General features: G+C 53.6%; 1 protein-coding gene across 1 annotated transcript in view; it reads left to right on the top strand.

Annotated features, from left to right (window-relative positions):
* The first annotated feature begins 2,335 nt into the window (after positions 1 to 2,335).
* JPH3 (junctophilin 3) overlaps positions 2,336 to 12,583 on the top strand; it is a 50,525-nt gene continuing 40,277 nt past the window's right edge. The window contains exon 1 of the mRNA XM_062499962.1: positions 2,336 to 3,689. Coding sequence (XP_062355946.1) covers positions 3,308 to 3,689 — 382 coding nt within the window. The 5' untranslated portion in view covers positions 2,336 to 3,307. The remainder of the gene's footprint in view (positions 3,690 to 12,583) is intronic.

Below are 12,583 nucleotides of genomic sequence, written 5' to 3'. Positions count from 1 at the left end.
CACGATTACCCTGACACTACAGGGGTTCATCCAGCCCCCTCACCTGGCATTCTCACAACCAAAGATCATGGAATGCTTTGGGTTGGAAGGGATCTTACAGCTCAGCTCATTCCACCCCTTAGGGACACCTTCCACTATCCCAGCTTGCTCCGAGCCCCATCCAACCTGGCCTTGGATTCTTACAATCTGCTTTATTTGCCTTCCAACGTGGTTTTTGGCAATTTTTGGAGCTCCCTGGAGCCCACCTTAAACCCTTTAATAACCAGAACATCCCTTTCTGACCAAACCCTCTGCTCCAGCCATGGGGCACCAAGACAGGCTGGGGACACCCCAGGAAACCTAAATCAGCTCATGACCAGATTTGCTCCTGGTTGCATTTTTGGAGTGGAACCTGTCCATTCCTCAGGTACAAAGGTGCTGTTCCTGAAATAACCCTCATTGTTAAGCCACACACCATCCTAAGAGTAGATCCCATTCTCCTCTCTTCCTTCAGCAGGTTGTTGGGAATTTCTTTTTCACCAGGTACCGTTAAACTTGTTGTTATTTTAGGCACCTGCTTTATGAGGAGCAGCATCCCGCATTGGTCAGAGGGGTGTCACACCTTGGTGCCTGCCTCAGATCCCTACATCCCACCAAATCCCCCCCAAAGGAATAGCTGGCCAGTAATTAATCGGCTAATTAACCAACTGTAACTGTCTAAAACTACTGAGAAAGCAACAGAAGGGGACTGGAATTTCTCTTTTTCCCTGCCAAAATTTTTATATGTGTTTAAGCAACTTCAGTTATGGTGTTTTTCTTGGAAAGTTTGGGGGTTCCCACCCAAATTCTCCCTCTGTGGAAAAAAAAAAAAAGGGGGGGGGGGGAGTTTGCAATTGCCAAAAAGTGCAGCACCTGGAGCGTGGGATTTTTAGGAGAAGAAACAGTAAAGCCCCCCAATGTATAATGAGCACAGTTCTTGCATTCATGAAGGACTCAGAGTAGTTTCAAAATACATTTTCTACTGGAAAGAAATGCTTCAGTGGGAAAATTTCCACCCACTCCAGTTGCATCTCTTCCCTCCAGCTCTGAGAGAGAGAGGGAGAGAGAGAGAGAGAAAGGTTTTCTTCCAGAGGAGGGTGGTGATGTGTTTCCATGGATGGACAAGAAAATGCATCGAGAGAGAGAAAAAAAAAACAAACAAACAAAAAAAAAAAACAAAACAAAACAAAAAAAAAATAACACGAAAAAACAACTGAGTGGGAAGACACAGCCTGAAAGTTCCCGGTGGGTGGGCAGTGAGCAGGTACCGAGCACAAGCAGCCTTCCCAGAGGGATGCACAACCTAAATCCCGCGGGTTTCCATCACCAGCAGTAACACAGTTTATTTATTTTTATTTTTTTTCCCTTGGAGTCCTGGCCAGGCTGGGTCTGGCTCAAAACCACCATTCCAATTAACGCCGCTGGCGATGGCAGGATGCAAATCCGAGCGGGTGCGTGGAGATTTTTGGGAAAGAGCTGAGTTTTTCCTCCATCACCCAGATTTTGTTTCGTAAGCATTTGTGAGCACCTTTTTTAAATTACTCTCCAGCAGAGCTCCCCCTCGAATAGCGGTGCGTGAATCCCCTGGTGTATGAACACAAATATATCGATATTTGCAGGCACACGGACCCGCACTCGCGTCCCGGTGCCGCAAAGATCCGGGGGGATGCACCAGCGGAGCCGGACCCCGAGCGCTCCAGAGGCACAACGCGAGCCGCCGCTGCCTGGGGAGGATTCCAACACCTCCAGCAACCCCAAGGAGACTAAAATAAAATAAAATAAAATAAAATAAAATAAATCTGCGGAGCAGAGCGCTGAGGGCCTCCCGATGGACTGGCCATCCCGATGGGATGCGCTGTGCTGGAGGGAGGGCAGCCAGGCTCGCCGCAGCCCGGCTGGATCGGGACCCAGCCCGGAGCGCTGCCGTAAATCCCGAGCGCTGCCATCCAGCCCGGAGCGAAGCGACAGCGCGGCCTTTCCACGAATAAATAAATAATCGGTGTTGGTTGCGGTGTGCCGGACCCGGCACGGAGCAGAGTCTGCCCGGAGACTGGAACCGGGCGTTTTGGGCCGTTCCCGGTGTCCTCCCACCCACCTGCCCACGGGGACCCCCGGTTCCAGCGGGGGATGCCGGCCTCTCTCCGCCCCGCGGGAGCCGTGGGCGGGGGAGAACCGGAGGGATAAATAAAAAATGCGGGAGCATCCCGGGAGGCTGCGGGGGGCTGCGGCCCTGCTGGGCTGCGAGAAGGCGACGCAGTTCCTGTCTCTTTAAATCCACCCCGAGCCCGGCGCCGGGAGCTGAGGCAGAGCAGAAAAGCCCAGGATCCTGCTCATTAACGAGCGGGATTTATCCCCGGAGGGAGCGAAGCGGGGACGGGGAGGGTGGGAAAGCGGCGGAGGGGCGAGCCCGGGTCCCCCGCTTTGAGCACCCCGCAGCCCTTGGGGCCGGCAGCGGGGCTCGCCGTGAGCACCCTCGGGCCGGGATGCGGGCTCGGCCGGGCTCCCGGTGCTGAGGTTTGCGGCGGGAGCGGCGCGGGGGAGGCGGCGGGAGGGGGCGCGGGGCGTGCGCGGTGCGGGAGCGGCCGGGAGCCGTGCGGGAGGGCGGCGGAGGAGGCACCGCATTGCTGCTGCTGCCGCCGCCGCCGCCGCCGCTCCTCCTGCCGCTGCTGCCGCTGCTGCCGAGCCCCGCGATGCCGCCGCGCCCGCCGCTGCCCCCGGCCCTGCGCCCCAGCCAGCCCGGCCGGAGGCGGGGGGCTCCGTGGGGGCTCTGAGCATCGTCCTCCCCCCCCACCCCCGGGGCTGCCCAGTGCTCGCTTTTTCCTTTTTTTTTTTTTTTTTTTTAATCTTCCCTTCTCTTGGCATTTGGCCTCTTTTTTTTTTTTTTTTTTTTAATTTTTTTTTCCCTCCTTTTCCCCCACCCCCGTTCCCTGCCTTGGATGGTTTTTAGGTGGAGTCGTTTGCACCAAAACCCAATAGCTGCTGCTGTTCTTGCTGCTATTTTTTTTTTTTTTTTAATGATCCTGTTTCCACAGCAGGGGAAGAGAGAACTGATCCTCAACATACTCCCAGAGAATGAATAATCACAAGAAACTGGTTTAAGCAGCTCCCTGGAACTGGTGCATGATTTCGATAGAGTTCGATTTGATTTAATTTTTTAAATTTTTATTTATTTCTTTTTCCCCAAGTCATCGTTCACATTTTATTTCCTGCCTTTCTTCCTATTCTTTTTTTTTCTTTCCTTTTTTTTTTTTTTTCACCTTTTGGGAGATTTGCAAACCGAATTACATGCATGTCCAGTGGGGGAAGGTTTAATTTTGACGATGGAGGGTCGTACTGTGGAGGCTGGGAGGACGGAAAGGCTCATGGCCATGGAATCTGTACCGGCCCGAAGGGTCAAGGTGAATATTCGGGCTCCTGGAGTCACGGCTTTGAGGTGCTGGGGGTCTACACTTGGCCCAGTGGCAACACTTACCAGGGCACCTGGGCGCAGGGCAAGCGCCATGGCATTGGCATGGAGAGCAAAGGGAAGTGGGTGTACAAAGGAGAGTGGACCCATGGATTTAAGGGACGGTACGGGGTCCGGGAATGCACTGGAAACGGGGCCAAGTACGAAGGAACCTGGAGCAATGGATTACAGGATGGCTACGGGACAGAGACCTACTCGGATGGAGGTAGGTGATGCACTGATCCCTTCCTGGCTGGGGCAGGTGGGGTGGAGGGTGGTGGGGAGAACCTGCCAAGGGGGTTTGGGTTGGAGTCTGGGAGTTTGCAACCTGCTGGTTTGGATTGATTTGAGATTCCCACCCTGCAGGAGAGAGGGAACCAGCCCAGCGTGGCACCAGCCCAGCTCTTTGCCACAGGTAGCCCCATATGTTCTATGGGGTCTCTGGGTGCTCCTTCCTCTCCTCAAGCAGGATTTTGGGATGTGGAAGGGGCTGTGCTTGTGGGGGGACGCCCAGCTCTGTCCCAGAGCATGGAGTGGGCCAGGCCTTGGGGCCACAACCCAAGTTGCACATGGGATTGGCAGTTCTGACTGCACCACTGGAACCTGTAGGATTTGCACGGGAACGATGCGGGGCAGGACGGAGGCGAGTGTGTGTGGGGGGATCCAGGGAAGATGGGGCAGCTCCAGTGCTGCCAGAGCTCCCAGCCAGGGGCGGGGGGCTCTGCACCTCCTCCAGCCCCTCCAAAGGCAGCCCCACACTCCATAATACCCCAAGGAAAAGACTTTAATTCAGACAAGAGTCTTACATTCCTAGTTTACGGCTTAATGCTTAGCGTAGGGGCTCAGAGGGATCACCAGAGCTCTTCTCTGCCGTCAACACGGCTTAACGAGATGCTGAGGGGAAACTGGGATTAGAGGAAAAACAAGAAAACCCAATTGGAGCGATCAAACCCAAAAAAATTGCTGGGCTAACAAGCTTTAGGGCTGAACTGGGAGAAACAGCTGGTGCCGTGCTGTAAGTGGCTGTATCATCCTCTCTCCTGGGTTGTGGCTGCTTCCACAATCGGAATTGCCACCATAATCCGAGGCAGGCCTACCTGCCAGCAGCCAGGGGCACTGGGCTCTGCTGGCCCCTTGTTTTCCTGGGAATTGTGGCCTCCTAAAGCAGGCTCACGGGTTATTTTTAGGACGTTATGGTTTTCCATACGGCTCCGGTGAGGAAATTGCAGCGTCGGGGAGCTCCATCGCAGCCTTCCCAAAAGGTGCTGCAAGACCTTGCTCTGGAAAACCCAGTTTGCTGCTTTGTGGTTGCACAGGGAGGGGAGGTTAAACCTCACCTGCAGCTGCTTTTTTTTCTGGGCTCTCGCAGGGAGAGGCGGAACCACCTCGGGATTTTTAATGAAAATTTTATGCCGGTGGTTTTCTCCCAGAAAAAAAAGAGAGCTGGAACCTTTTGTCTCAGCTGCCTGGAAGGATGCTGGGGACTGGGATGTGCTGGGTGTGTGTTTGGAAGCCATGGATGAAATCCCATCAGTCCTTCAGTCGAGAATAAAGCTCGGGCAGGGAATCGTTGCCGTCTCTCACGTCCAAGGCGGTCAGGAGGGGTTTTGGGGGGATTTCTGCTTGCTCCCAATGTGGGTGCTGTCTCTTCCTGGCACCCAGCACCTGCCTGGGAGGTTTGAGGGAGGACAGACACAAGTCTGGACTAACTACAGGTCTCTGAGGGCTGGGTGTTGCAGGGCTGGCCCTGTCCCCGGCCACGCACATGCCCCCGCCCCGGCACGCTCCCCATCCTCTGCAGCGCAGGGTTTTTTAGGGAAACCTGGGCAGCATCCCCACACTGGGGTGGCTTAGCAGCAGTTTCAGCATCTTCTGAGAAGCTACCAGAAGCAAAGAGCTTTTCCTTCCATCTTGTCAGGCCAGCCCAGCTTCCCGGTGTTCGGGCACCCAAAAGCGATGTGGCGTGTTTGTGATTTTGGGAGGAGGGAAGAGGAGCAGTGCTGGGAAAGGGCAGGGTCTGTGGTAAAATGGTCCCTCTGGGGCTCTGCAAACCTTCCAAGGAGGAAGGAATGCCGTGCTGGGGAAATGCACAGTGCTGGTAACTGTGGCTGCTCCTCCACAGCAGCTCCCCCCATTCAGCTGGCCCAGAACCACCTCCAAGGCCACTTTCACCAACTCAGCTCCCCCCACCACAGGGGCCACATCCCTTTCCCAGTTGCTCCATTCTGGAGTGGAAACCACCAAAGCTGGGCACCTGCAGCCTTTTGGACACCAAGCCTTGCTGAACTTTATGTGTTTGGGTCCCAGAGGCCACTGCGTGCGGGAGCGGTGGCACCGGGGAGGCAACTGTTGGGAGGATGTTTCTCATTAATCTATTCCAGTTATTACCTCCAGCAAACTGAAGTATCCAAGAATCCTCTCCCCAGCATCTGTCACTTGCCACCCACAGATAAATATTCATCCCTTGCACATAATTTTCTTTTTTTTAGCTCCCCAGCCCTGGCTTGGGGATGGGGCCCTAAATGCGCAGCGAGGCTCGGGGAGCCCCAAAATCCACGGATTCGCTCCAGTTTTCCCATTCCCTTGCACAAGAGCAGGGAAGGGCACGGTTCCCCCTGCCCCAGCGCCGTGTTGGGAGGGATGTTGGTGTGACTGCTGGACTCTTGGGGGTGCTGGGGGTCGGGGGTGGCAGGCGGTGGCCCCGGGGGCTCCCCCAGCCCCGCAGCCGGCGCAGGCAGCGCTGCCCCCACGCGCAGCTTGCCGAGCTCACACCTCCCACGCCCCACACGCCTGTCCCCCCACGCCTGTCCCCCCACACCAAACAGCTCCCCACGCCCTTCCCACGCTCTCCCTGACCCCCGAGAAGAGCAAATCCTACTTTTCCAGCCTGGGGGATCCGTGTCCATCAGCACAGAGCCCAGATCAGCCAAGGGAGCTGTGCTGTTCTCCCAGGAGCCCAGCGTCCCTGGCACGGCCCCGGCGCTGTCCTGTTGTCCCCGTGGCCTCACTCCCTCAGACATCCCCAGCACTGCTGTTGTATCCTCATCTCCCTGCCAAAAACTCCCTTGCCCCCCCCTCCAGAGCACCCTGATCTTACATAAACCAGGTTCCCAAGGATTGCTTCAGTCGGATGCTGGAGTTGAAGCACTTGTCTGATTCACCCTAGCTCTGGAGTGGGAGCAGGAATTGCTCCCTGGCTTCAGCTGAAACAGGCTGCACCCACCTGGGATGTGTTCCTGGGGCTGCTGGCAGTGGAGCTGGGCCAGAAGAGGGTTGGAGACCCTTTTCTGATCAAATCTGGAGATCAGGAGACATCACAGCTGCTTCCTGCCTCGGATACTTTGGGGATGCTCAGTGATTTCACCCTGGGGACAGCTGGAGTTGTAGCTCCAGACTTCCCATGAGAATCCTCTGCATTGGGTTTGGGTTGAGCTGCTGAAACCATGGCTGTGGGTGAGATGGGGTGGCTGAAGGAAGCCCCAAATCTGGTTTTGCCCTTTCCATCCCTAGCAATGCTGTTTTCCTCCTCCTTCCACCTCTGCCCAGCTGAACAGCTGGGATCCTAAACCAGACAGGTGCTCTGGGATGGGACCAGCCCCAGTGCCCAGCATCCCTGAGGGAATGGGACATGTTGGAGGTGTCTGTTGTGAACCAGGCTCATCCTGTTGCCAGTCCTCTCCCCATCCTGAATGTCCCACACTCCCTAAATCCTCGTTTCTCAGGAGGGCTACCCCGAAAGTGCCGGGCAGTCGCATGGTGCTGTTCATCTTGTGTAATCTCCGTGCCCACTCACCTAAAATGAATCATCCTTTGATAGGTGAGGGAAATATAATTAGTGTTTGCATTGTTAGCACTGGCTGAGTAGGCAAGTGGGTTTTCTTGGCCCGGGCTGGGAATATTCCTGCCATGGGGAGCGGGAAGCGGAGCGCTGGGAGCTGCCAGGGTGGGGCCCTGCCAGCCTGTCCTGCTCCATGTCCCACTTTCCCACCCCTGCAGTGGCACTGGTGACACCTCTCCTAGCAGGTGCACCAGGAGCTACCGACCAAACGGCTTGGGAGTGGTTGAGGAAGGGGAAAGGCACGGGACACTTCCCAAAAGCCAGAGTAAAAAGCTGCTCTGTGAGGATGGAGTGGGAATGCTGTGTGGGAAGGGGCTGCACCCCCTCACCTGAGCAGAGCCGTGGTTTGGGATGAACCACAACCAGGCAGGAGGCTTGGAATGACCAAAATAAATAAGTAACAAAGACATCTTTAAGGTTTTTTTCCCACCCAAGCCGTTCCCAGATCCCACAGTGCCATGATGGCAGCAGCCTGGTGCCTCTCCCCACCCCAGCCTTCCCCCGAGTTCCTGCACAGGGAACCGACGAGCGAGGGCAAATTTCCATCAGGATCTATTCATAGCACGGATGTCAGAATTACCTTAAAAGTACCAGCTCTTCCCTTGTTTTGCTGCCGGGAAGGAATTGTTGATGCACTTTAAACAGTGGGCGGAAAAAAGCAAATACAAGAGCGCCCTGATCCTCGATCCTCCCGTTCCTGCAGCACCCAGACACAGCCAGAGCTGGTCCTAACAACCCCTCAGAACCCAGGAATTAATTTTAAAAAGTCAAGGTTTTGGTGGTGTAGCAGATCACTGTCTGGATTGGGTCTAGAAGCTGCTTGCAGTGGCTCTAGGAGAGCAAAACCAGAGACGTCAGGAGCTGCCGAGCACAGAAAAATGAATCAAAATACTAAATGAAGATTCTGACCAGCCTCATTAAAAATAAATGCTATGAACTCATGGTAATTACTTCTCTCACTGGAACATGCTGCTTAGTTTCAGGTACAGCTCAGGACAGAGGAAGAAGGATTTTGACCTCGGAGGAAAGAACATGAGACAGAAATTACCAGACAGGCCTCAGACCCTCACTCCATCTTCCCAAGTCTTTTATCCAGGCTGTGAATTCTCCAGGGAATTGTGCAGCACCCCAGCTTTGGGGAGCCCATGAACCCCCTCTCCCTGACCCACACCAGAGGGTGACTTCAGCCCCGAAGCACGGTGTTAATGTCATTTCACTGGGGTGGGTTTCTCGTGCCTTTGAATGCAAATCTCAGGATATTTGCATGTGATTTGATATCCCATGGGGCTCCTCGTGGTTGGGTGACATCTGCTCCTGGAGCTGAGCATTTTTTTTTCCCCTTTAGAAGCTCCAGCTTGTGGAATCATGTGATTTTGCAAGATTTTCAGCTTCAGTTTGGAAGCAAGGTTTCCACCCAGGCTATTGCAGAAAAGTCATTCTTCCAGGCTTGGGAAGCAGCAGACAAGAGCTAAAAATGCCTTCTGTTTAAAAATGCCTGGATTTTAAAATGAACCTGATGAATTTTGAATGCTTTGAGTCAGGTAACACTGACGTAGATGAATGAGCTGTATTAATGTAGGCATGACTTGGAGGAACTGGGCAGGGTGAGCTTGGGGATGGTCTTTCAGTGGCTAAACTGGGGTTTAGCATCTGCCTCATGAGATTTTTTTTGTCTCTTTGGGTCTGGTTTTAACATCGATTGAACTGAGTGAGAAAGGATTTTTTTTTTTTTTTTTTGCAGGACTTTGCAGTAGTTACAGGAGAGTTTTGATGATAATAGTCCCCTGGATTCAACTCACAATTAAAGTATTTTTTTAACAAAAAAGAATTGGGACCTCACAGAAAGCAAAACTTGAAAGGCAAATGGTGATATTTTGGGGCCCGATATTGACTTTTCAAAGACAGATTCTGGCCTTTGCTTCAAAAATCCTGAAAAATTGCGATGGATACATGAGCATTCCCTAAGAACAGCCACTGCTTTCCCAACATTATTCCCTGAAGAGGTTCCACTCACTCTCAGCACACAGCAGAGCATCATGAATTTTCATGAATGAGTGAACAGCCAGAGCAAGGCCCCTCATTTTGCTGATTTCCACAAGAAAATGATCACTACAGAGGTATTATTTCCTGCTCAGGGCATCACTTGGGGTCTGCAAGGTGTTTCCCTGGAATGATTAAGGGTCTGGAAGTGACCATGGCCAGGCTGGAGGGGGTTGGAGCAATCTAGGGGGTAGTGGAAGGCATCCCTGTCCATGGCAGAGATGGAATGAGAGGAGCTTTAAGGTCCCTTCCAACCCAAACCTCTCTGTGTTTCTATGATTTATTTCACAAGGAATAAATAAAGCCTGCTCTTGCCTCATCCCATCCTGGAGCAGTCTCCTACCCCTGATCCACGGGGAGCTCAGCCTCATCCCATCCATCTGAGCACCTCCCATACCTTGGGGGGATGCAGCCCCCCCAAATCCAGCACTGCTCTCAGTTTGGGAGAGGTTGGGAATCAGCCCTTGCTCCTGAGGAACGGGAGAGGTCCCGGAGTTTGTGGCAGGATTAGAGCAGGGGGGGATTAAGGGAATCAGCATTAGCCTGATTTCACTCTGCTTTGTGAGAGGAGCACATTGGCCTTAATAAAGGTGCTGAGCAATATCCTGAAGTGGTTTGCATCCCTGCAGATGAAACCTCATCCTGCTTTTGACCCCAGCTGATGGCTGAATCCGCAGGGATTCAGCTGCCCTGGGAAAACTGCGGCCCCATTTCACCAGGGGACGATGCTTCCTTGACTTTCCCTGTGTCTGACAAACCCAGCCCTTCCCACTCCTAGGACAGACAACAAGAAATGTCTTTCTTTGGTTGTTTCCTTTTAAAAGTTGTATTTTCCCTGAGTGCAGGACCCGGAGCTCTAAGAGGAACCACGACTGGCCTGAGTGGCACCATGAGTCCCATCAGAATCAGTGAAGCCAAGATTTGATTGTCTTTCCTGTGGCTTTTTTTGAAGCCTTTCTGAGAATTCTGGCTGGGAAAGGCACTTCCCCACAGATTTGGGGAAGCAGGAGATGCAGAAGCAATGAGAAGAGGGAGGGGATGCTCAGGACAGGCTTGTTTTTTCCTGAAGAACAGAGTTTTTCCTCTTGAAGCAAACTGCTGAAACGCCTTGGAAAACATTAATTTCCATACAAGATTTTTATTTTTAATGTTTCCCAGTGAGGGAGGAGCCTTCATCCTGCTGCTTGCAGAGCATCCTTTGGACAGGCCATTTATGAGGACATAAATGTGTCCCCATGTTCGGGATGGGGCTCGTATCCCCCAGAGGAACATTCTTGCCACCTGTGATTTCCTGGTGATTTTCCCCAAGGAGAACAGCTCAGCGTTCCCTGTTCCGTGGTATTTCAGCCAGAAATACTTTTGTTGTTATTTGCATCCAGAGGAGGAGGAGGAGGAGGAGGAGGAGAGGAGGCAGATTCCCTGGCTGAGGCGTGAGGCTGTAGAAATCCATCTCCTCCTGCTCCTGCAGAGCTTCTGCCTGTTCCAAACCCATCCCTGCTCCCATCCCTACTCCTTCCAAACCTCACCCAAACGCAGCACCTCCACTGCTTGATTCCTTTAGATGGAGGCTCCCTGCTTTTAGAAGTACAAGCTGACCATGCTGTGACTATTTATTAGTTATCGACCCCCGAACCAGATTTAATTCTGCACCCAGGCAGGAGCACAGCAGCCCGTGACAGCTCTCATCCTCCTCATCCTCTCCTCCTTCCCTCTGTGCCTCCCTGGCTGCCCAGCCCTGGCAGTGCCCACCGTGTCTGGATGCACCCAGCATTAGCACTATGACTAACACCCATCACGTGTCCGTGCCTGCAGATTAGATTTGCATACTCAAAAATCCATACTTTGTTCCTTCCCCTGTGTAAGCAGTTACCACAGCATATTTTTGGCAAATTAGCAGCCACAGCAGAAGCATCTGACTGTGTTTTTAGCGTGGCTTGGTGATGGGAAACCTTGGCAGGGCTGCAAGAGGGGTGATAATTTGCTGTGCATTCTGTATCCATGTGGTGTTGGACACAGGCAGAGCCGCTGATTCCCACATTCCAAGGTGGGCAATGCAGGTGGCATCTCCCAGCCACCCCTGCCACGCCTGGGTGGGATTTAGGGGAGGGTCTGGGGGATGAGAGCAGCAGCTGGGCACGGGGCGGGGTGTGGAAGTCACCCAGCTGGACACGGTGTCCTGCTGCCAGGAGAGACAGGGCAGGAGGGGTGTCCTGGCAGAAAATGTGTCCCCACATCCATGCAGTGACCAGGGGGTTGAGGGAGGGGATTCTCCCTCTCTGAAACCCCACCTGAAGTGCTTTTCCATCTCTGGGGCTTCCCAATGTGGGAAGGATGTGGAGCTGCTGGAGCAATTCCAGAGGAGGCCATGGAGATTGTCCAAGGACTGGAACTCTTGGAGCTCAGGAGCCAGGCTGGGAGAGCTGGAGATGCTCACCTGGAGAGAAGAAGGCTCCAGAGAGAGCTCAGAGCCCCTGGCAGTGCCTGAAGGGGCTCCAGGAGAGCTGGAGAGGGTCTGGGGACAGGGATGGAGGGACAGGACACAGGGAATGGCTTCCACTGCCAGAGGGCAGGGCTGGATGGGATATTGGGAGGGAATTGTTCCCGGTGAGGATGGTGACACTCTGGAATGGATTCCCAGAGAAGCTGTGGCTGCCCCAAGGCCAGGCTGGAGCACCCTGGGATGGTGAAAGGTGTCCTTGTCCATGGCAGGGGATGGGAACAACATGAACTTTAAGGTCCCTTCCATCCCAAACCATGCTGGGATTCTGTGATCCTGTGCTCAGGAGTCCCCAGAGAGTCAGGTAGGACATTTGGGGAACATTTTTTCCCAGCAATTTCCCTGGGGTGGCCAGCGAGGGTGTCCCCAGTGTCACACCATCAGAACTGAGGCTGGATGAGCATCCTCCAGTCCTCTCTTTTCTCCCAGACTTCTTCCCTTTGGGACGGGTGTTGCTGAGATGATTTGTGTGTGAATCCTCCTGGGATCTGTGATATCGAGCAGCTGGAAAAGGATATCTGTAAAACTCCCTCCTCCAGTCAGAATTCAAGAGCCTGGCCTAATTATTGCCATCGGACATCTTTAATTAATATGCTGCAGAGGCCAGAGATAAGAGGGGGGCTGAGCACACCAGGAAGGATCCTCTGTGAGATAAATCAGCAATTTGTAAAACCTAATTACTTTGGCTTGGGAAAGTGGAGGGGCACTTCGGACCCTTTCCCCCTCCTTCCTGGAATTTTGCTGA

The sequence above is a fragment of the Cinclus cinclus genome, chromosome 11 (assembly GCF_963662255.1).
Source record: "Cinclus cinclus chromosome 11, bCinCin1.1, whole genome shotgun sequence".
In the NCBI taxonomy this organism is placed as follows: domain Eukaryota; kingdom Metazoa; phylum Chordata; class Aves; order Passeriformes; family Cinclidae; genus Cinclus; species Cinclus cinclus.
This window is presented reverse-complemented; position numbering and strand designations above follow the sequence as displayed.